The sequence below is a fragment of the Aptenodytes patagonicus genome, chromosome 2 (assembly GCF_965638725.1).
Source record: "Aptenodytes patagonicus chromosome 2, bAptPat1.pri.cur, whole genome shotgun sequence".
In the NCBI taxonomy this organism is placed as follows: Eukaryota; Metazoa; Chordata; class Aves; order Sphenisciformes; family Spheniscidae; genus Aptenodytes; species Aptenodytes patagonicus.
Genome location: NC_134950.1, coordinates 121,889,312 through 121,912,327, shown reverse-complemented (window position 1 = coordinate 121,912,327; position 23,016 = coordinate 121,889,312). Strand labels below are relative to the sequence as shown.

The window sequence follows — 23,016 nt, the reverse complement described above, 5'->3', positions numbered from 1 at the left end:
TTCTCAGAAAGTTCACGATAGCTAGACTTGCACATAGTGACTGCAAAAAATGTATGAAATTGATAGGACCGGTATTTTCTCTGACTGTTTTGGATAACAATGTGAACCATCTTAGCACAAGTTGATAGTGCTGGTATGCCCCCTTGGCACACTGAAGACATGATGGCCCTGTTTTACTCCCGAAAGCACAAAACCTTTCAGTTTAGAAAGCTCCCGGAAGGTTCCCAGAACTTTCTTTTACATCTTCTTATCGGGACTTGCTGATGGCTTCCCTATGCTTGATCACATCTCTAGGCCAGACAGAAATAAGGGCCCTCAGTCTTGCCTTGTTTTCCTTCAGGATGTTGTGTGTCAGCAGGGCACTAATGACAGATGAAACTTTTGCTTTCTTCTTTGTAGGCTCTGAAATACTACCCATCCAGTTATAAGAGCCAGAAAAGGGCGTGGGTATTTCACTGTGACCTCCCCCCATAGTGTATCTATGCCAAGGAACATAAAGAAGCTGACCCTCTTAATAACAGGACTACAAGTCCCAAAGATCCTTAAATACATAAACTAAGACCAACTATTATACCACAGAAATCACTTTGTATAATGACGGAATTAGGAAAAAAATGCACGTACTTTTTTTCCTGACGTGTCTCAAGTTGTTTATTTGTAGATGCACTGAAGTTGTCCAAATAAAACAGCAAAATGATCTACATAAATCACCTTAGGTGCTATGCATAAACAACACTTACTGCAAGGAATAAAAAAACCCCAACCAATCCCAAAACCAATAAAGAGATGAGACAGGAAGGTCTTTTTTTTTTTTATATATATATATATAATCTAACTTCCAGATCTAGTTCTTTAACTAAGATTATATCAGATATATTTTTTTCCTTTGTATGTTGTGTAATCAAACTGGTTTAGACATCTCCAATAATGAAGACGTTGCTACTATTATTACAAAGTCATATAAAAGTAGGTGAGCAGCCGTAGCCTAATAAACACACAGCTGAACAAAGGAAACTGCTGACAAGCTGCAATCTTGTTTTAATGTAAATTCTCATGTGTTCACATCATATTTTAATAGTACACAACAATAAATAAGCTTCTGTCACTAGCAGTTTCTCATAAATGGGCTAATGCTAATTATCCCTCTATTTTCAACCACATGGTTTTAGTGAAAAGATTAACATCAGGAAAATAACACAAAAATAATGAGCTTTGCAAGCCATTTGAGTGGCAGAAAATATTATAGTTTTCTTTATTTAATTTTTCTAGTTCTATATGAAAGCTGTGACAGCTCTTTCATAAGACATCTCAATATTTCAAGCATTAGATCTAGCAATATATTAATTATGTGAGAAATATATAAGCTGTTTCCCTAAATTTTTCATCAGGACTGTTGTACTGTTGAACTGAAAGCCAAAATGTGCAACTCCAGCACCGTCACTGAATTTAAGGGCTGGTCTTTCTTACATTTGGAAATATGCAATTAAATATGGGCAACAGGTTTCCCTTCTATTCTGTCCTTTGTTCTACAGCTGGCATTAGGAAACGTTTGTTTGGTCTGAAATCATTTGTACTAGTCTGACAAAGTTATTTTAACTCTGACTAATGATAAGATACAGCATCTAAAAGAATGATTGTCCAGGGAATGATTAAGAAGAAAGGGCCCTTTGAGCCACTCAAGTGCTACAAACTTGCTTCTTTTCATTTTCACTCCTTTTGTCTGATTAATCCTTCTAGCTACATGTCTTAAGCTTCCAGTCAAAATCAAGACTGTACTGAGTACCGTATAAACATACAGCTTGAGACACAAAGATGATGCTTGCATTATGTGGTGGCCCCTAGACCAGACATATGTACTTTCTATACTGCAAGCATGGCATCAGGTCCGGCTGGAGCACAGCCCCTACTGCATGGAGGAACCTGCATGCTGAAGCACACCGCGTGGGTTAGCATGTTTGAACCGGCTGTCTTGCAGAGCAATAGGGTTGATGGAAGACTGGGGGTGCAGAGACTACTGCACCTACAGCTGCTTTATTAGTGTGGTACCAACAGTTGTCCAGCTGTTTCAGGTACCTTGGTTGATTTTCTATTCAAAACATAAACACTTTTTGCTTTCTTTTAAACAAGTTGATGGGTAATAGCGTTTGCATCTCACACGATGTTAGCATGATACCGCTAAATATGATATTATTGAATCTTTTGGATGAGGGTTCAAGTAAGGTTGTCAGAACTTCTCTATTCTCACTAATAATGTGGCTGCGGCTAGAAAACATCCCTAGAAGACCTCATCCAGTGATGACACTACAATACATGGTGGCTTTGGTGCCCCTTCTCTCTCCCTACAGTCTTTCTGAATGCACACAATTTCACTGGAGGACATTGCCCGCTACGGACGTTATAACACAGAAGTCCAGCTCTGATCCAGCTTCTTTGCAGAGGAGTGGGAGATGCATCCCTGACCATCAGAGGGGAGAGGAACAGAAAGGTACATGAGGATTGCAACCACCTCCAATCTCTTTCCTTCCTCTCTGTTGGAACAGAGAGGCTGCAAGCTGAAACCCTGTAAGTTGAGTGGGGAGATGGATCAAAACAGCACAGAGGGGACAGGCTGTACAGAGTGGGACCCAAGATTCATATCGCACTAAAATCAGTATGTTCAGTAGTCTCAACATCCAATGCATTTCATATTGTTTGGGAATTACACAGATTCAGAACTGCAGTGCTACCATGGTATCGAGATAGTGTTCATCACTGCTTTATATTTCTCACCTCTAATTGTTTCCAGACATCGTTATTTCTCTTTCTCACATACATGTATTCAGCAGTAGTCAATGCTGCTCCTTTCATATTCCAGTCCACATCCTGCCACTGTCCTCTGCACCTTGTCTTACTCCCAGATGTCCCAGAGTCATTAAATCACTGTCAGAGTGATTACATTTGCATTCTACTTTCTCATCCAAGTTCAACTAAAAGTATCACCATTTCTTAAGTTCTTGAAGTATTCTACAAGGTATTAGTCAAGAGTTGAATAAAACAATCTTGGCAGATTGATGTTTGGCTGCTATTATTTTCTAGTGGAGATGGACAAATCTGGTTTGCCTCGTTTCAAAGCCATTTGAACTTTGTGGGTCAAAAGCTTGATTACATCATTACTAGGTTCATCTCCCATTTAAAACAATTTGTTAAAAGGGGAGTGAGGAAAAAGACAAAGATACAAGCTTTAAAAAACAAAAAACTACCAGTGCTACCTCTGCTTTTAGAAAGACTATTAGGCTTCCCACATAGTTTAGTCTCATATCGCAGCATCCTAGTTCACTACATTTCATTTTCTTGAAATGTACAACTGAAAGAACTTAAACTCAAATGGAATTTAAATTGTTAAACCAAAATACTTAGTATCCTATAGAATTTTTGCTTCCCAGTTAATTCTTTGGTCTCTTCTTTCAATACTTTTATAAAAGATTTTTTTTTTTTCGCTAGGACTTAAAGTCCCTAATGATTTGGGGTGCTAAACCAGAGAAACTTCTTGTAGGCCTGATATTCAGGAGTAAGTAATTAGTACTTTCAGGAAATTAGATATCCTTTGGAATCTCTGCAACTAAATTTGGAAAATTCAGGTATTTCAAATCCTAGTCATTTTAGAAACTTTTAGCCATTATGTATATGGAAATACTAAAAAATAAGAGAAGTTATAATTTAATGAGAAAATTTTAAAGGATTACAGAACAGTATATAAGCCTAATAGGTGTACACACACAAGCACATAGCAGTATGCTAATGTAATTATGTACTCTTGAGATCATAAATAGTTATGCAAAATTAAAGTATGAAACTGCAAGAAGGGGAAGAGAATCTTGTTGAAACCTGCAGTGGTCAAAACGTAAGATGAGAGTAGGCATTTTAACAGTCTTGCTCCTCCAGATTTCAACATCAATTCCCACAAAGCTTTCAGCTTCATTTAAAAGAAAAAAAAAGTAAGTTTCAAGAAAAATCGGGAGCATCTGGTTCAGCAGAGAAGAATCAAAACCATATAAGTAGAGGTGGAAATGTAGAATAAAAAAGACATGTCGAGAAAAGGATCCTAACAAATATAATGGTGAAGGCAATATAGACACTAGAAGAGTCTATAAAATCATTCATTATTAAATAATATCACCTTCAAGATGTAATATATATTCCATCTTGGAACTACAATTACATGAATAAATTGCATGAGCATCTCTGATGTCATCAGAGCTCCTCAGTGGAGCAACAGTCCACTCAAGCAATCCTGAGGGCATATTATTTAAATCTTTCAATGACAGCTGTAATTTGCTTTTCAGCAATAAGAATTTTCCTCACCAAGCTAAAAGAAATATTGCTATATTAGCAGAGTCAGGGCCACACATATCTGACTGATATATGGGGCACAAATTACTCTTAGCCATCTTATAGTTAGAGACTTTGAAAATAAATATTGCATGCCATTACGTGAATATACCACCATTTATATTGCAAATACATAAAATGTACTAATGGTTTAAAATTACAAAAGAGGGCCCTGATCTTTATAAACAACGATTCCTTTTATGCTTTATGTAAACCTGTTATTTTATCAAGTATGCTAAAAATTACCCTTTATAGTATTTAAATACTGGTAGTACTTTGAAGAAAAGTAGCAGTATGAGGTTGTGTTAACATACTCATTTCCATGGGAATTATTTGATTGTAAAAGATTAACTCATTTTAAACTCTAATCTGCTTCGTCTAGACTTTTGCTCTAATGAGAATAAGCCACACACAGCTACTCACTGAGGTGTCTTAGTTAAAATTTTAGGGCTGACTAAATGCTGCTTTACCAGTAAGCTCTGCAGAGCTTTTCTGCTCTGGCACTCAGGGCTAGCAGCACTGGGCCCAGGTTCCCCTGGGAAATCCTGCCTTTATATCTCCCCAAGCCCACCACAGGGAAAACCTCTGCCTGGGGGACAGGTAGAGAGTCCCAGGCCAGCACTTCCCTGGAAACGATGGCATCCTGCATGAAAAGCCACAAAGGAAGCATTCAGTTAGAATGAGCACAAGGTATTCTGCCTTGATTTTTAATTAGTTCAGTGACGAAATGGGGCAACAGTAAATTGCAGTTACAAATAATGTAATTTGTTTAAATTATTAGTCTCATGGACCCCACTGTTTAGTATACGTACCTCACATCACATATATATACACCTCACATAGAATCATAGAATAGAATCATAGAATCATTATACATCATGTATACACGGCAGATTTTTATACACACATTTCGTTCAGCACAGGAAGGGGCAGGTTTTGATATCAACTATCTTCTTCTGATGCAATTCTAATAGTCAGTAAGTCTATTCATTACAATTACCAAGGATTTACAGCATAAAGATCAGATTTTCATCCACAATGTTATGCACTATGGAACATACCATTTTGACTTTTCAATGTATACTGGGGTTATGCTCTACAAGAGTTCTCTTGCAATTAAGTACACCAGTATATTTCCTTAAAAAATGAATTTTAACTCATTGGAGCTATTTGGATACTATAAAATTACATGCATCTGTTGATCCATTTCTAAATGACCACTACATATTACTGGAAGAAGTACTCTTTTATTGATACTAAAGGATTTAGGTAATCATCTGCTTTTGACAAGACTAAGGATTGCGTGTCAACTTCATTGCTCTTAAAATGCCCCCTGAAAGGTCTAAAAGAGCAAACGGTATAAGCAGAGTAGAGCTGGTATGCAAATTATGAGATATTCTTATGCTGCATCATATGAACTCATCAACTAGTCATTGCATCCCAGAGAAAGCATCTGCTGTGTGAAATTTAGGACAGTAATTCACAGCCCATAGACCACTGCATCACCACAAATTAAATTTGTTATAAATTTATAATGATGTTCGTATAAACACATTACGTTTTAATAGTTTAAAGAAGTGACAGCACTGGGCACTTTAGAAATGTTTAACTAGTAGAGTCTTCATAATTTAAAATGTGGAGGTTTCATCACTGAAGATGCTGGATTGAATCACTGTTTGAACTTGGGAGAGGGGGTCAGTTACTGTAGAAATCTACCGAAAGTCTAACCTCAATACACACAAATGCTATTTTTAAACATAACCTTGTTTCAGAACACTTAAATGAATCATGCGCTCATCTGAAATTGTGCAGCACCATATTCATAATGCCCAGATACAGTTAGCATTGCCAGGGAGTAGTATGTGAGCATGGGCCCTCTGTTGGGGAACTTTAAAAGTATGCACTTTTATGTGCATGTTATGTTTTTCATGTATGCATTTTATGTGCATTCGTATGTTAACGAATATGTCAACCAACCATTAGATGCATGAGATATCCAGGGAAAAAAACTTTAAGTGTTTTGTTTTCTTTCATTGCATGTGTGTTTTGACTGATGTTTCTAAAATAATTTTCATTTTTGATCTTTCCAACAATCTCTAACTCCTTAAACACTGCCTTCCTTTTGCTTTATATGGTCATATTGCTTGGTCTCATTATCACGACCAGCATACTTTTGTTGTATCTATGTCTTATTTTTACTCACAATTTCCATCTGACAGACAACCCGTATCTGAAATGTCCTATCGGTCTATTTGTCTCCTTTGCCTAATTCATATGCCTCAGGGTCCCACATCCTCACAGCCTGATGGCCAAGGACTGTCTCCCTCTACAATATACCCCTTTAATCACTTCAACTATATTGCCTGTTTATCTGCATCCACACACTGGCTATTAAATCAAGCTCTGTGTAATGTGCAGATTTGCTCATGGCAAGATTTTTGAAAACACCAGCTTCTCAGCAGTGCTCCAGCCTTGTAAGATGAAGAGGGTAAGGATCTAGACAAAGTGAAACACAGCTAATGTTTGTCAGATGCCATATTAAAGTGCAGAACTTGAAATATATTAAAAAATCAATAGATAGAAACATTGGCAAGGAAAATAAGAGAGCACTGAGGATTAACAAAGAGGGTGTGTCAAGACCTTTTACTGTGACTGTCCAGTACTAGGTGATTTAGAAGTCAAAGGAAGGACCACTCTTTTCCAGTAGGGAATCTAATTCCTACATTAGATTTTCTCCTGGTACATGGTAGTTAAAATTTTGCTTACATGCTGAAATGTAACAGACTATTTCACCCTCAGTAAACTTGTCAGCAAGGAGACTGAGTTTAAGAGAACAGATGTAGTAAAAAAGGGAGGTTTTGTTGAAGGGTTTGCAATATGAGTTTGCAAAAAGTCATAGTAAACCTGGTTTCTATGTGTACCTGTATCTCATCTTCAACATGGGCAATCAAAATCTTTCAAAACTCTTTTAGTTTCTGGTAACAGCCTCACATGAAGACTAGGGATTTTGAGAGTCTTGTGACCATAAGAATTTAAATTTGAAATAAAATGAAGATACTTTTGTATTAATAATCAGGAGCAACTAGTTAAATTCCCATTCCTGCTTGCACAGAACTGAACACTGCCCAAGGATCTGTTTTATCTAGGATGGTCATCTTTGTGTCAAATTATTTCCTATTTGGCAGAGTCACATTCAGGCAATTCCTTGAGCTTATTTTGAACACAGGAAACAAGCTGGATTGTTCTCTGGAGCAAGAAATGACATTTTACTGTGCTTGCATTGAGCTTACCACAATGAGGTCCTGGTCTACGGGCACTAATGCAATTCAGTTATAACAATAATAAAAGCAGCAAATACTGCTAATACACTCCCATTAATGCTACAGACCCTGGAAATATGTGCAACCTGGTATTAACATTCAAGCTGAGAAAATATTTTTAATAATTTAATTCTATTCAATTGGTGTTGGTTGATCCTCTTAGAAAAATGTTGATATTTACTAATCCTTATCTGAGGACCATGAAATATTTTATAAACATTAAACATCACAGTAGCTTATGAAGGTAGGTGAGTAATATTAAACATTACACTGCTAGGACAAAGCAGAAAGCAGCAAGAGTAGGAGCCGTCCAGCTGTATATTAGAAAGTTGTCAGCATCAAACAAACACTAAAGAAAAATGAAGGAAAGGCATTAAAATAGCCCTCTGTTTGAAATTCCAGGTTGGGAGCGTGAGAACTCAATATATGATTTGCTAGCAAAGCAGGTGTTTGTCTATGTGGTGGAAATACCAGATGAAAGATAGTGTGCTCTCTTCGACATGGAGAAAGCACTTCACCGTTACAGTAAAAACACTGACCGCAAATTAGTCATTGCAGAGGTGTCAATGTATAAAACAAAACAGCACCTCTAGATTAAGATAACTATGGATATTCCAGACATATCACCAGCTGCAAAAGGTGGGACCTAAATCACATCAAAAGTTAGAAGTCCCAGTAAATATTTTCTTAACCAAAAGCTTCCAAGCTATACAAACTCCTATACAACCCCCAAAATGGTAAGTTAATTGCATAAAACTTCGTCACCATCTGACTTTATGTATCACTACTTAAGGTTTTGATGTACCACATTATATGAAGCCTAGTATTTTTAATAGAATAGGCTCATGGAGTCCAGTGATTAGCTGAAAAAAAAAAAAAATCTCAGCTTAGATCCAATTAAAATAAAATTTTAATTCTCACAGTTGTTAAGAATTTCTTGACACTTTGAGTTAAGAATAGCCCAAGTCACATACAAAAAGAAAATACACTGTGTTTACGGTTATACATACACAGGGATACAAACTATACCACATAAAGTGAATTAGAGCAAGCGTAGTCAGAGAAGTACAAAATCCACACAGCAGAAGAGGATTCTGATGCAGCCAGAAATAATTGATCCTATAAGCCTGCACAATCTTATCGAGATTTAAATATTTGCCTTTTCTATGAGAAGAAATAAGCAGAGCATTCCTGTACCATCTAGTGCTTTGGGTCAAAAAATAGCAAAGTTTTCTGCAATCTGGTATCAGCCACAGAACTTCTGGACAGGATCAAAAGTGACAAGATAGGGGAAGATAAGAATTCCAGGGACTGCATCAGTGACTGAGACTTACCCATGGATACTTGTTCTGTTTAATTTCATAAGACAGAAGGGTAAGTACTGGAAAAAAACCCATCAGTATATAACTTTAGAATGCTGCGCTTAAGAATTTTGGCCAACTGAAAGAAAGATACTGTAAAATTCAAAGAGGTAAATGAAAAGGAAGGCTAATCAGAAACAGAAAAGGCCTATTAAAATTCTTTCAGTGCTCTAACCAAGTGTGTAAATCTAAATACCAAAACATTCTTCGCTCTCCTCCAGTAGAAACCATAGGATGCAAATGTCAAAAAAAGAGGAAGTCAAGGACAGTGCTAACATATTGTACTACTTCTCAGCATCCTGAAAACACTCCATGAGTTACACAAAGTATAAATGAGCCTGAATTTAGCCCTTCACAAGCTACATAAGCCAGGCACACAGGTCATAAACGTGCATATGCCTCTAAGGTGAAACAGTATCTAACCATTTCAGATGAAAAATGAAAATTCTTATCAGACCTATACAATGAAAATTTGTGTCCTGGATTTCAATACACAGAGTGTAATTAGTCAAGTTAAAATTAACCATGTATACTACTATAAAGAATGCCATGGGATCTTGAATGATAATCAACTACAGTATCCCTCTCACATCTGTATATCCTAAGTATTACTAGACATACAAATAACATTTTCATACAATACTTTAAAAAAAGTGCTTTTTGAAAAGCTATGTTATTCTTAGTATCAAGTAAATAATTATAAATTAAATAATCCATATTTTAGGACTTGGTATTGCTCATAGAATGTCTGAGAACAAATGGGGATATTATTAAGTTTTGACTATTCAAAAAAATCACACTTTCATTGACTAAATGTTTTCCTTCTTAGTGCTACCGAAAATGCTTTACTAAGCTTAACAAAAATCTTCCATCAGGGTTTAATGATGGAAGTACAATATTTCATTTCCATGAGAATTTAGTAGAGCCCATAGGACATTATAAACCGAACACAAAGTTCAAAATACAGCTTAAGTGAGATTTAAAAAAAAAAAATCCAAATTACTCAGATAAATTAATCAATATTGGCTCAATTCTTTGTCCAGTAAACCACAAAGTACAGCAAAGGGGCTGTGCTGCAAGAGAACTATGCCCACCAAATGCTGAATTTCTTTAAATTACACTATACTAGCTCTATTTAAATAATTGTTTAATTGTTGTTTAAATTGTATTAGAGTAGTTGTGATTAGCTGCATTCACCTTCTGAGTAATTTAAACCAGTTTTTCTTAACTCTTCTCTGTAAACTCAATATATTGCTTCTTGACCAAAGGGAAGGGCCTGGCCCAGCAATTCTGACTCACAAATATCCCTGCCGACTGCTCATATTCATCAGGGACATTGTAACTTTTTTTTTTTTTTAAAGGAGTGTCATTAGATTGTATTTCAGTCAAAACATACGCAAATTCAAAAAGCTATGCTTAAAAGCTTTGCGACCAGATTAAAACCCAGAAGCGGAGGAGGAGGAGAGCCGTCTCCCTCAGGACCGGGCGATTCCCCCACAAGGTATGGTGGGGCCTGGAAGTGCCATGGCAGAAGGCTGCCAAGCAACAGCGGGTGCTGGAGGCCTCCCTGTCTCTAATCTCTGGGGACTCTCTCCGATTTCATTAAAACCCTAAAACAAAGACCTGTCCGAGCGTGCAAATAGAGGGAGCTTCCCCGCACGGCGGGAAGGGTGGAGAGGCATTATCCTTCCCATGTATTTTCTTCAAAGCATTTTGAGAAACCCGTCCTGTTTATGGTCTGCATAATGTATCTTAGTGCTGATTAGCTTTTTCTTCTTGGGGGGATCTTAAGTTGTTTGTGTCTAATGAATTGCTCTGTCCTACCCAGGGACATTATTCTGTTAGACTGAAGCCAACAAAAGATGGTCTATAAAGAAGGGATGAAGGCTTGGTAACAACTTGAAAATAAGAGGCTAATACTAATGAAGGATAGAAATTGTTCATATAAGAGTCATCCGGATTTTAAAAAGATACGTAATTTAAGGAAAACATATATAACACCACATGCATTTATAGTGAGTATACCTATACATGTGAGCAACCTACAGCTGAGTATTGTATTCACAGTCTAACAAGCATCTCGATATAAAGTTATTCCTTAGAGCAATGGAATATTATGGATTACCTTAGTAATTAATGAAATTAATTAAAGGCATGCTTAAAAGATTCAAGTTTGGAGAAAGATGCATAAGAAGTTTTTCTCCAGCTAACTGAGCCTATTCGAGAGCGCTGTGCTCTCGCGGCAGGAGATATGCCAACAGGTTCCCTCAGCTTTGTAAGACTCTGGGAAAGCAGACTCAGCTGGGAATTGCCACACAAGCACCTCCTTGTGGCGCTGAATCCTCGGAGCTGAAGCCGTAAAAGGGATGCTATCTGAAAATCTCTTGGGATTTTGCTTCACCTTCTCTGAGGCAAGCTCTCTGCAGACGTACTTGTGGGAATCTATTGAGGAGCAAATCTCCAGCAAGAAGTTCGACTTCAGAGGGATTGCAGAACCCTAAATCAAACATTTGTGCTACTCAGACTGTATATCTCTTCAAGCTCTAAATGTCTTTCCTCATAATGCATGATCAGTGACTAATACAATGAGGACCTAATCTGGGAACTATCACAGTAAAAAAATACATACATATATTTTAATACACAAACACACAGCTGTCAGTTCAAGAGATGCAAACTCAGCACATCTCTGTATAAAACTCAGGATGATAGAGTTACTATCTACGTGACAGAAATACTTAGGGACACATGATTTGAATGATATTTCAGACATAGTGACCAGTGGTTCCTCAGGCTTTGGTTCATTGGAAACAGGATAGTAAATCTGCCTGCAGGTATATAGTGATGCTGTAGCTGTGGCCCAAACTCGCAGGGAAAGCAAATTAGTGTTCAACAGTCCTACAATGAAATTAAAGAAAGTTATGGACCTTTGCCACAGCTCAAATACTGTCATTCTAGCCTTAACATCTTTACTACACAGCCTAATACGATTTGAGAAATCCTTATATGTATCCCCCACAGGGTATCTGACATGCAAATGACATCCTAAATGTCTTAGCTGCTCACAAATAAAGGATGATCAACTTTCTGACAGTTAAGATACACAAATTAGTGAAAATGAGGTTCTAGAAAGATGATCAGAAGAAAAAAAAAAGTGTGATTTAGGTAGAATTCAAATATACTTTCTGACAAGTACTTAAGGTAAAAGTCACAAAACAAAAGTTCACTCTCCACAGTGAGTGCAGAATTGCCTGTTAAAGCCTGATGTTTATTCATTTTTCTCAGAGGAATTTTTCCTTATTACCAGATGGAATAAAAAAGTCTTCTCTTGTTTTGAAAGCTGAAGCATTTTATTTGTCAGTGCCCAGCTGTAATCCCACAGTGATTATGTGTCCAGTGGAGATATTGGCTAGTTCTATAAAAATTCTGGTGATAATCATTTGCCTCTACATTATATACTAGATGGTAAATTGAGATCGCAGGTAGATTTTTTTTTCCTCTGGGGAAAAAAAGAAATGAAAAACTTCTCAGTAAAGCAGGCAAAAATTGAACTATTTGCTTCCCAAATGAAAATTTCTTCCACTTTACAAAGACATACTTTAATCTAGATGATTTACTGGACTGTAATAAGATGCGCTATATCTTCATAGAAAAGATGAAGTGGTAAGATCATGGTTTCCATAAAGGGTGGCAGGAGAGGCTCTGAGAACCAAAGAATGGGACAAGATCACTCCCCTGACGTCACTGATCGGTTACACAAATTCTGCTAAAAAAGATGAAGAATATCTGAATAGTAGTATTGTCTAACCCAAGATGAAGCAACCAGAACAAGAGAGTTAGTAAAAGGGCTGAAGGGGAAAAAAACCAAAACCATCAAACCCTGTTTCTTTGACTCAGTAATTTTATTCAGTTTCTGTCCATTATGTCAATGCCAGTGAGAGAACATTCTTGAAAAAGACTGGTTAACCTGGGCCTGACAGAGCCAAAAGCTTTGAAAGCTAAGAGGTGATTATAAAAAAAAACAGAAAGAAGACAGTCAATGCTGCCTTTTTAAAGCTTTTAAATGAGCCTTACTTACACAGTTACAAAAGTTAGCTCAAAGCATATTTTTTCTGGTTTTCACTCCTAATGATTTCTTCTTACAGCAGAATAAAGCCTGTAAAAAGGGCTGTTCATGGCGATTTTATTAATAAGTGTGTACAAAGATACTTTTTTCCCCCCAGTCTGGCCTATATCTTTATTTCTGTTTAATAAATGAATGTAACAAAATTGTAGAGCAAAAATCAGTGAAGAAAGTGTTGCAAGAAGTTCATATTGCCCTGCAGTCAATTTGCTGGTCAAAGTTGACAATGAAAAATAACTATTTAAAAAAAAAAAAAACCAACCCCAAAAAACTCAAAACAAACTGCCAACTTTGTCCAAAAAAACCCCTCCAACCACTGGAGATAAAACTTAATGAATGAATATTATTAAATTAAAACAACACATAGATAAAAGTTTCCATTTCATCAAGGTAAGGTCATCTTGTACATCAACAAATTCTGTGACGTGCTTTAACTTGAAGACTGAAATTGAGACACCTGTCTCCATTGGCTCACTCGAGTCATACGTAACACTTGGACAAAGATTAACTAGTCATACTGCTATGCCTTTTCCTTATTTCCAGAAACACATGCTATAAAGGCAGCTATAGCATAAACACATAGAATTCTTTTTGTATGTTCCTGTCTTACGTAAGCAATACTTGTGCCTGTAACAACAAAGTTAACATGACCACAGATTGGAAAGATGCCCTGCACAAACACTGATTGGCAAGAATGGAAATCGGTACACTTAACGATCCCTCTATTAAAATATTGCTCAGATATTAAAAAAAAAAGAAAAACACTGCTCCAGGCTTCAAAATTCAGCATGAACAGCTGATGTGGGCTGAATCCTTCTTAAACAGATATGATTATATTTCAATGCCTTTTGTGATTATGACAATTTTGACAAGATAATCATCTCCTCTGAACAGGACTTTTTAAGGTTTAGAGAAATAATGTAAAATTTATTAAATAATCTGTCAAATTATCTATGAACCCTGCTTTCAAAAGAAATCCTATGATCTCATTAAAATAATTACAGAAAATCTATGCCTGATATTATAAATAACAAGTACCAGTATCACTGGTATACAAAGGAGAGATCTAAAAGTACAGGAACTTGCAAGATTCAAAAGGTGATAGCATAGCTTTGTTCTCTTAAGATAATCAACAGAAGTTTCTGTGTTAAATATCCTGCATGCTAGGTCAACTTTTGAACCATAGTCTTCAAAACGGAGGGAAAGGAAACAAGTCTGTAGCTATGCTAAAATCAAATAATCTAGATATGTATATTGCAGCCTTATTTCTCTTTCCTTTCCTCACACTTTGTTGCCTCTTTTCTCTTACTGCTTTTGCGGAAAAGCAAAAACCAGTTCTACGCAGCACAACAATTACACAGAAAGAGAAGCACAGAAACAAGCAAAAATCAATAGGAAGTGTCTTTAAAAAAATCTTTGCTAGAATTGTCTTTTCAGGAAAGGCATGAGAAAATAAAGGAGCGAAACCTGAGATGATGTCAAGAATGAGAGAAATTATGAATTTTAAACATCATTTCAATTTTAATTTTATATATTCATGCTTCTTTTAGGGAGAGATAGGACTGAGCAAAACTGGGAAGAAGGGTATGGTGTTTACTTTCCTGTGATGTAAATACAGCAGGCAGGAGAACGAGGACAGGAACAGCTCCGAAAGCTCTACAAAAAGGGTTGCTTCCTCTTAACTCTGTAAAGTGGGACAACTCCTGCTGCCATTGATTATGGCCTTACTCTAGTAGCCAGCACTGTACTTGCAAAATTCAAGTGTCTTCTGCCTCTTACACTGGGGAAGTTACCCTCTTTTAATTGAAAACTCCTGCTTTTGGAGAGTAAAGGGTGAAGTAATCAACCAAGGCAAGGTGACAATGCAGGCAAAGCTTCTTATCAAGACAGTTCAAGATAAAAAACATACTATTATCTGAGAGAATGTTACAGGTACAGAAGGTTTTCCACCTAAGCTACTTGAAAGACACAAGACTGCTGTCATACCACCATGTCAGAGCATGACAGAATTGAATAACACCAATAACATTACCAAACCAAGCCCCTGAACGATACCCACTGATTGGCATTCTACATTACAACCACTCCAGCAGAAGTGGTCCTTATTGCTCAGTGAGAATGAGGAGTCAACAGTCTACGCACAAACCTATTTCAAGTACAAAATGGCATTTTATTTACCATGAAATCAAGCACTGTGTTTCTGAACAGCTATTTAATGCTACAAGGTTAGTTCTTTCAGAAGGCATTCAGAAAATTGCTCCAATACTTCATAAAGCTGAAGTACTAAACAAATACATAAATAACATGAGTTATTTAAATAGCTGAATGGTTAACTGAAATAGGAGAAATCCAACAACCATTTTGTAAGAGGTTTTAAGTGTAGAAGGCTATCTTCTCCAGAGAAGTTAACTGAAATGTGAAGACATGAAATTTAACTTCACATACTTGGTTTTCAAAATTCTTTTATATTCTTTTTTACTTTAAGAGGAAAAAAACAGCCAAAAATTATCCAGTGATATAAAAGAAACACATGGACTTTTAAAATGTTCAGAAGCTGACTCACCAGTCTCTTTATAATTCTCAACAAAAGCTTCAGTTGTCGTGTATCTTTTTTGGACTTCAGTACTTCAGCAAAGCTGTCCATGTTTTCTGGAGACATACTCTCCTGACTGTTCCCTCCATACAGCTGAACCAGCAATGATAAGCACTGTGAGGCACTCTCAAATATTTCAGTATCTTCACTGGGAAGCTAAAAATGAACAAAAATGAACAAACAAAAATCAAATTCCAATTTCAGAAAAATTGCATATTGCTGGGGATTTGGAAGAGTATTAACATTTGCATTGTGCCAGGAAAGAATAATTTCTAGCTGACTGACTCAAAATTCCATTAAACTAAGCTTAATAAAGTGATGAAAATATAAGTAAAATATATCTGTTCTTAAGCAATAGTATAACAATGTCTCCACTATGATTCTATCAAATAGCCTATCTATAGCGACATCATAAAAGCACTGAAAATGTTGCTCTCAACTCTGTTATTTTCAGGTGGTGTATTTCACTTTAAATAGAAGTAGTAATAGCAGAAAGTATCATTATAGCCATGATGTCTAATATTCTACATAATGCACACCATAAAACTTCATTTAATTATTTCTAAATCAAGTCTATGGCTTCTGGTTGAGGTAGAGTACAGGCTATCTAGCTATTTAATGGATTTTAAGTAGTCACATAGGAGGTACATTTTGCAGATTTAAAATATTTTCCTGAATTCCAGCTTTTCTGCACTCCTTTGAAGAGCAGACACTGGAGCAGGCCCTAGCAATGGGATGGAAAAACTCTTTCCTGGGAAGCAAAATTATGGAAAAGATTTGGGGGCATGGCTAATAATCATCTTTAAATGAGCTTCTGGTAGTATGACACCCCTATCAAAATGATTTATACCTTTCTTGAAAGTACAATCTGAGTAGAGTACTTTCTGAGAGAAAGTACAATAATGAGTAGAGATATTATATTATGGTTGTATTTGGCATTGTTGGAATGACAACAGGAATGCAATGCGCAGACAGTTCACGAAAGCTAGTGAAAAAAATCACAGAGGTTTCTTGGGAACAGGCAAGAGGATGACAGACTGGAAAACATAACAGCGAAGGACTGAAGCAATTCAATGTCTATGGCTTATCAAAGGGAGGGTTAAAGGGCACTTGATCATATTCTCTCAGTTACATGTGAGAAAAAGCAGGCTGATGATAGGTTAATTCCTTTACCTGAAAAAGGACTGGTAAGAGACGATAGCGCAAAACTTTAGACAAAGCAATTCAGATTAGAAAGAAGATAATAATTTGATTTCCTTTTTTCTCTCTTTCCTTAATAAGAGTGATTAACCACTGAAACAACTTTCTTAGAACTGAGAAAGATTCTCCATCACAGGCAATTTATATATCACAAAAATAGTTTTTTTCTAAAAAAACCCCAAAACCTTTTACTATAATGAGGAATTAATTTAGGAAAGTCCTACGTCTTGTGTTATATGAGATCCTAGACTAAATGATTACAATAGCCTTTTCTGGCCTTACAATCTATGAACTGAACAAAATATACCAGTGGTGGTCTTAACCAATAAGGTATAGAAGTGTAAAAACACCTCATCACTCCTACTCAGTTTTTTAATTCCAAAAATACTATTTAAATACAAAGCTAGATTAAAGTACAGTTACAGACTATCCTTACTGACAATAAAAGGAAACAATTTATATAATCTGTCCAACCATTTATATAATATGCCAAACCACTTCAATAATGATTACTTATTTAATCTGCAGTATGAACTTCCCAAGTTTTTTCCTTTTAAGGAAAACCCATACAGTTACTTTAAAGCAATCTGGAAACATATCATCAGACATATAGTCCTTAAATATTCAAGAAGCAGTTCCCCAGGGATCTGCATGCAAATACAATCCTGTTTTCCATTAGCTTCATAGAGCTGGCTGTTTAAAACAGACTGAACTGAGATGTAAGCTCTGAATACATAGCCCCAAGACATACCACATTCTATTTGACCTAATGCTATGCAAGTGACAGGACCACAGCAGCTACTTCTTCCACAGTTTTGCTGTATGGTCTTTCTTCATTCCAATCTAAATGCCACCTATTTGTTTCCTTTCCAACATCCAGAATTATCTAATAACATCATCAACATAAATAGCAAGGCTAAAAAAGAGGAAAAGCTACAAATAGTAACAAGCTTTATAGCTCCGTTTATATCTTCAATCCTTATCAAGTAAAAAAAAATTCCACTGATCTCACTGGAGGCTTTAAGCCAACTTGTATTTCCTTCACTGAAAAAAAAAAAAAAACGCTATTAGATAAAGGAAGGAAAAAATAAACTATTTTAACATATCTTTCTCATCCCTTTTAAAAGCAGCACTCTAACTTACAGTTTCTTACTAGATCAGTGTGGGCAGGTATATCAACCACTCCCTGAAGAAAATCACAGTACAAGAACGATATTCAATTTTCAAATGTTGTTTGTGGGCTAACCAAACATAAAAAATAAAAAATCAGTGAACACTTGGGCAGATATGTCCTTGCCCTGGTATTGCAGTGGAGGCTAGTTCCCTGGGCTCCGTAAGCACAAAATCCCATGTGTAATCAGTAATCACAACAGCCATACTTGGAAGTGAGACTGTTCCCAAGGTTTTTTCCTGAGATATTGACTAAATATCAGAGGAGTGGAAAGGTGTCAATCTCTGCAGAGGACTGCCCCTACAACAACCTTGAGTGAAGAAATACATAAAGCACCATGACCTTTGCAGTTCTTCCTGACACCAGGAGGGTACATGACTTTCAAGGAAGGAAATGAGCAAGTCCAGCCTGTTAGCATTATTCCCAAGGAAGGCTGTCTTCAGCAGGAGTCCCCCATTAGTGAGACACTGCAACATTTTGCCCTAGGTGAGAGGGAGCTGGGATTGGGCCAATGGCTTTGCTTATCTCCTCCTGGCATGCCCAACCTTTTATCACTGTTGCTGCTGTTCTTTGTCCCTCAACAAGAGAAAGGAAGTCCCTGAATCTCTCCATCCAATATGTCTTGGCATCAGATAGGCTTGCTCCTCACAGGATATCAAGCTGTCAGTGACCATCCTCCAAACCTAGCCACCAGTATCACTCCAGTGTTCACAGTATTTGCCAGCCATGACATCATCCTATTTAATCACAAATGCCAATGAAGTCCTTCATTGCCTGTTGTACTTCAGGCTCTTCTGCTCCTCTGCTTCACCAGAGTCTGTCTGAGCTTCAGTGCTATCTAGAGTTCGGGGAGCAAGTTGCTGTCATCCTGGAAAATTGCAGGGTAAAACAATAACAGCATAGGTCTTGGATGAATAGGAAAACAAGCTGGGAACAGGAAAGACCGTATGTACTCTGGAGGGGATGAGAATCATTGGCCTACAGTCTAACCAATCAATAATTAAGGTGGAAGAGGAACTCTCAGCAGTGTCCCTATTTAAGTATGTCCACATCAGCATTTTTCTCTATAACTCTCACCATTTCGCTGTTTCCCTACCGACAAGTAGTGATTTAGATGTCAAAAGCCTTAAGTTGGTAACCTGAAATTTAACAATGGCTGCCAGTCAGTGTTAGTACTTTCATTAACGGTTATAAAGAGTACAGGATCTGAAAAAAATTATTGGTATGAACAAAAGCAATGACTGAAAATATAATAAATATCTGTAAATATAGAAAATCAAGGAATGAAAATTTAGCTTTCAAGTAAATAGTATCTCATGTCTAAGAACAGCAAAGCTAGAATCATGTTGCTAGACAACGAATATAGGTGGATGGTTCATCTCTTAATCAGCTGGAACAGTATTCTGATTATTTTTCTAATCATAACAATTCCATTTGATATGAAGAAATAAATTTCAAGCCTTTGAAATGCATTTATAGTTTTTCATGACAGCGGCTACTTAAGTTTTTGTTCTTTCAGGGGAGGAGAAACCCATGAAAAACTAGAGTCCTAACTCTTTAAGAAAATATCTGCCCCTTGGTATTTCATAATTACATGAAAAAACTCTAGTGGCCCTTCGTTTCTTTTTGCTTTATCAGTGTTAGAGGGGATTATGGATTCAGCCCTTCAGCAAGGTAGAAACGTTAGCACTCGTTCTCCTTGCAGCTGTTAATATTCTGCGCTAGTGTATAGCTTGAAGAAAATCCAGCACCTTAAAATAAATTACTGAACAGCTAAAGCCATAATTTTTGCCGTTCTCTAACTCAGAACTATAGATTTATTTTTCACTTCAAAATTTCAAAATAATGCCTCATGACAAGACTTCTGTGCAATGAAGATTGTGTATTACTTTTTACTTAATTTTTATGGCCATGTTATAACCTCCTGTAAACAGGCTCATAACATAAAATTCTACTTTTCTTCCTTTCTAGATGGAACCTACTCTGTGTATTTTAAGGTTAATGTGGTGAAGAGCAGGAAGTTTCTTGTTATTACACATCTATATTTCTGCAGTCTGTTGTCAAAAATGCCTTCATTTTTAACCGACTTGCAGTGTGTTCATGAATTGCAAACCATGGCAAGAAACGTGTGATCATTTGAGCTGAAGTGGCAGTTTTCACACCATTGGAGTTGTTACAGCATCTAATTTTAGAGCTACAATGAAACTGTCTGGATTACCCGGAGGGGACACTATTTCAGTGCATTAATGAGGTTATACACAAAGAGAGTTTATTACGATAAGAGATAGATGTTCATTAGATCAGTAATGTGATTACAGAATGTGCTGTAAAGGAAGCACCACTGGGAACCATAGGCAAGATGATTTTGCAAACATTAAACAAAATGTAAAAGCAAAACAACATTATTAAATCTGCTACCTTTATTATGCTTTTCTTATCAGTAAATATGCACAGTTTTAAATGAAAAAATAAAATATTATATTTTGGCTTAGGGCAAAATCATCGTCCTCCTACCTAAGGGAAAGTATTTTAAAAAACAATATATTTTCAGTACATTTTAATCTAGCCTAATGGCTGAGAAACTAAATCCTCATTCTGAAATTCTGCGCTTGTGACAAGATATTCATATTTCCTCTGGTGTGGTTTTGTTTGGGGTTTTTTTTGTGGTTTGTTTTGTTTGATTGTTTTTTGGTTTTTAGGGTAGCTCTGTAGAAGAGAATTCTTCAAATATAATTCGCAGATAACATTTCAAATACAATAACAGCAATACATTATACAATACAGGAAATAAACATATGTCTTTCCACTCTGACCACAGAACCGTCTGTATTCCTAAGAAATGTGAAATAAAATTCTACAGGGTTATCATTCTTCTGCAGTCATTTTCATTATTCATTGGCAAATACCTTCACGTGCTCTGAAACCGAAGTCAGGGCACAGCCTTAGAGCCAGTGCAACGTAGAGACAGAAGGGACCTAGAGGAGATCATCTCATTCATCCATGTGCACTGAGGCTTCATATTTGTCCTCGTCATGTTTGCACATGATTAACTGGTCTTTCAACAGTAATATACAGAGCACAGTAATCAACTGCAAATTTTACTAGTAATATTATAATGAAGAAGCCTAACACCAGAAGACAAGAAAAGTTCTCTCCCAGCAATCTGGTAGGCTGCAGAAAAGACTGGAAGATCTACATCTAGGATCTACAGAGAAATGAAACTCCTTTTCATAGGTACTGGCAAGGTTTCTGAAAGTTTCTGAAAATCCACACTGAAGTGATTTCAGTATAATGGTACGTCAAAAAGTAGAAGGTATTTTATATCTTCTATAATTGCTGCAAGTTTCAGTATAATAATCAAATGACATTTATGTTCAAGTGGAGAAACATTACACAAAAAAGCTAAGTGTAATTAACTTTTAAACACAAAGCTGCCAAGCAGAAGACTAAATGCTCAATTTATTTTCTTCTTATTGATCAATTAAAGGCAGACTGATTATAGGATTAAGTATTGAATTCTCCATATTTGCAGTGTTTTCTGCATGACAGAATTTGTAATTATTTCTTCTTTCACGTTCTTAAAAATTCTGAAGTTTCATTTACATGCTATCTAGGTTTCCTACACTTGCTTTGGTATGCCCTAAGTGAGAGTAAATCAGAAGGGAAGGGAATTACAGAAGAGAAAAATTGAGTCTAAGTTTTTGACATTTTCAAGAAAACTCACATTGATTTTTGTGGGATTATTAAGGGAGATAAACATGTAGAACTTGAGGAAAATAAATAGAGAAGTCAATGGGGCATGGAACAATCAACTACTTCAGTGTTAAACATATCAATGAGGGAAAGCAATTATTCCAAGTGACATAAGAAACTGTAAATATGGTAAGATAGGTAGAAATAGCAAACCAGAGAAAATAATTTTAACTCAATATCCTAAAGTGATGGTTAGTTCAGAATTTAAGACCTCCATTATCTCCAGAAAATAAAGTTCACAAAGAAATAAATGCCTCAAAACAGTAATAAAGGCTTACGTAGCCACACAGCTCAATGAATACAGAGAACTACTGTTGGTAGCTCCACAGAACTTAAGCTTAGGTAGGCCTGAGTCTTTTTGAGGGGTAGGGAGCGTATACATCTTGAGAGACCTTGAGAGAAACTTCACAAAGAATCTCGTCCTATTTAAAGAGATTAGAGCATAAAACATTTTAAACAAGTGGATCCAAAATGTTAAAATCATTATTCCATTGATCAAACTCTTCCAAACTTAACAGGAAATGTTTAATACAGCAATGGGTAAAGGACATAAAATGTAACAAACTTAGCTGAAATAACTTTTGTATATCCAATCAAGCACATGTATGTCAAGAACACCACATAGACACAACAGAAAATCCCTCACTTTTTACAAAATCTTTAACAAATTCAAAACCAAAAACAAACAAAAAAAGCAGCAGCACCATCGGTCTTTACTCTTTACCCGTATGTTAAAATCAGCGGATTTTAAATAAGCATTTTAAACATACCAGAATCTGTAGAAATACAGAACAAAGCAAAACCTAGTGGTAATTTGCAGCCATGCTTCTGAAATACAAGGGCAAATCAGAATCTAATCAGTACATGCTAACTATACAATTATCCTATCCTTTAATTAAAAACTTATAAAAGACTTCCAGGTGGTATAGGCTGAGTACAGCTTAGCCTCTAATTTTCTGTTCTTTAGAGAGTTAATGGAATTTAAATTTATGACTAGTTTCACTTTAAAGGAACATTTGCATCTCTTCATGTCTTACTATTTATCATATATAGTGATTTAAAAGAAATTAACAGAAAATAAATTAACAGAATTTATAAAGATGAAATATTATATAGTTGAAATTCAG

The 23,016-nt window shown here is 36.2% G+C and overlaps 1 protein-coding gene across 1 annotated transcript in view; it reads right to left on the bottom strand.

The window, feature by feature from the left end:
* Nucleotides 1-23,016, bottom strand: part of ULK4 (unc-51 like kinase 4) — a 260,277-nt gene that overhangs the window by 41,289 nt on the left and 195,972 nt on the right. Inside the window, exon 37 of the mRNA XM_076331013.1 lies at nucleotides 15,736-15,921. Coding sequence (XP_076187128.1) covers nucleotides 15,736-15,921 — 186 coding nt within the window. The remainder of the gene's footprint in view (nucleotides 1-15,735; nucleotides 15,922-23,016) is intronic.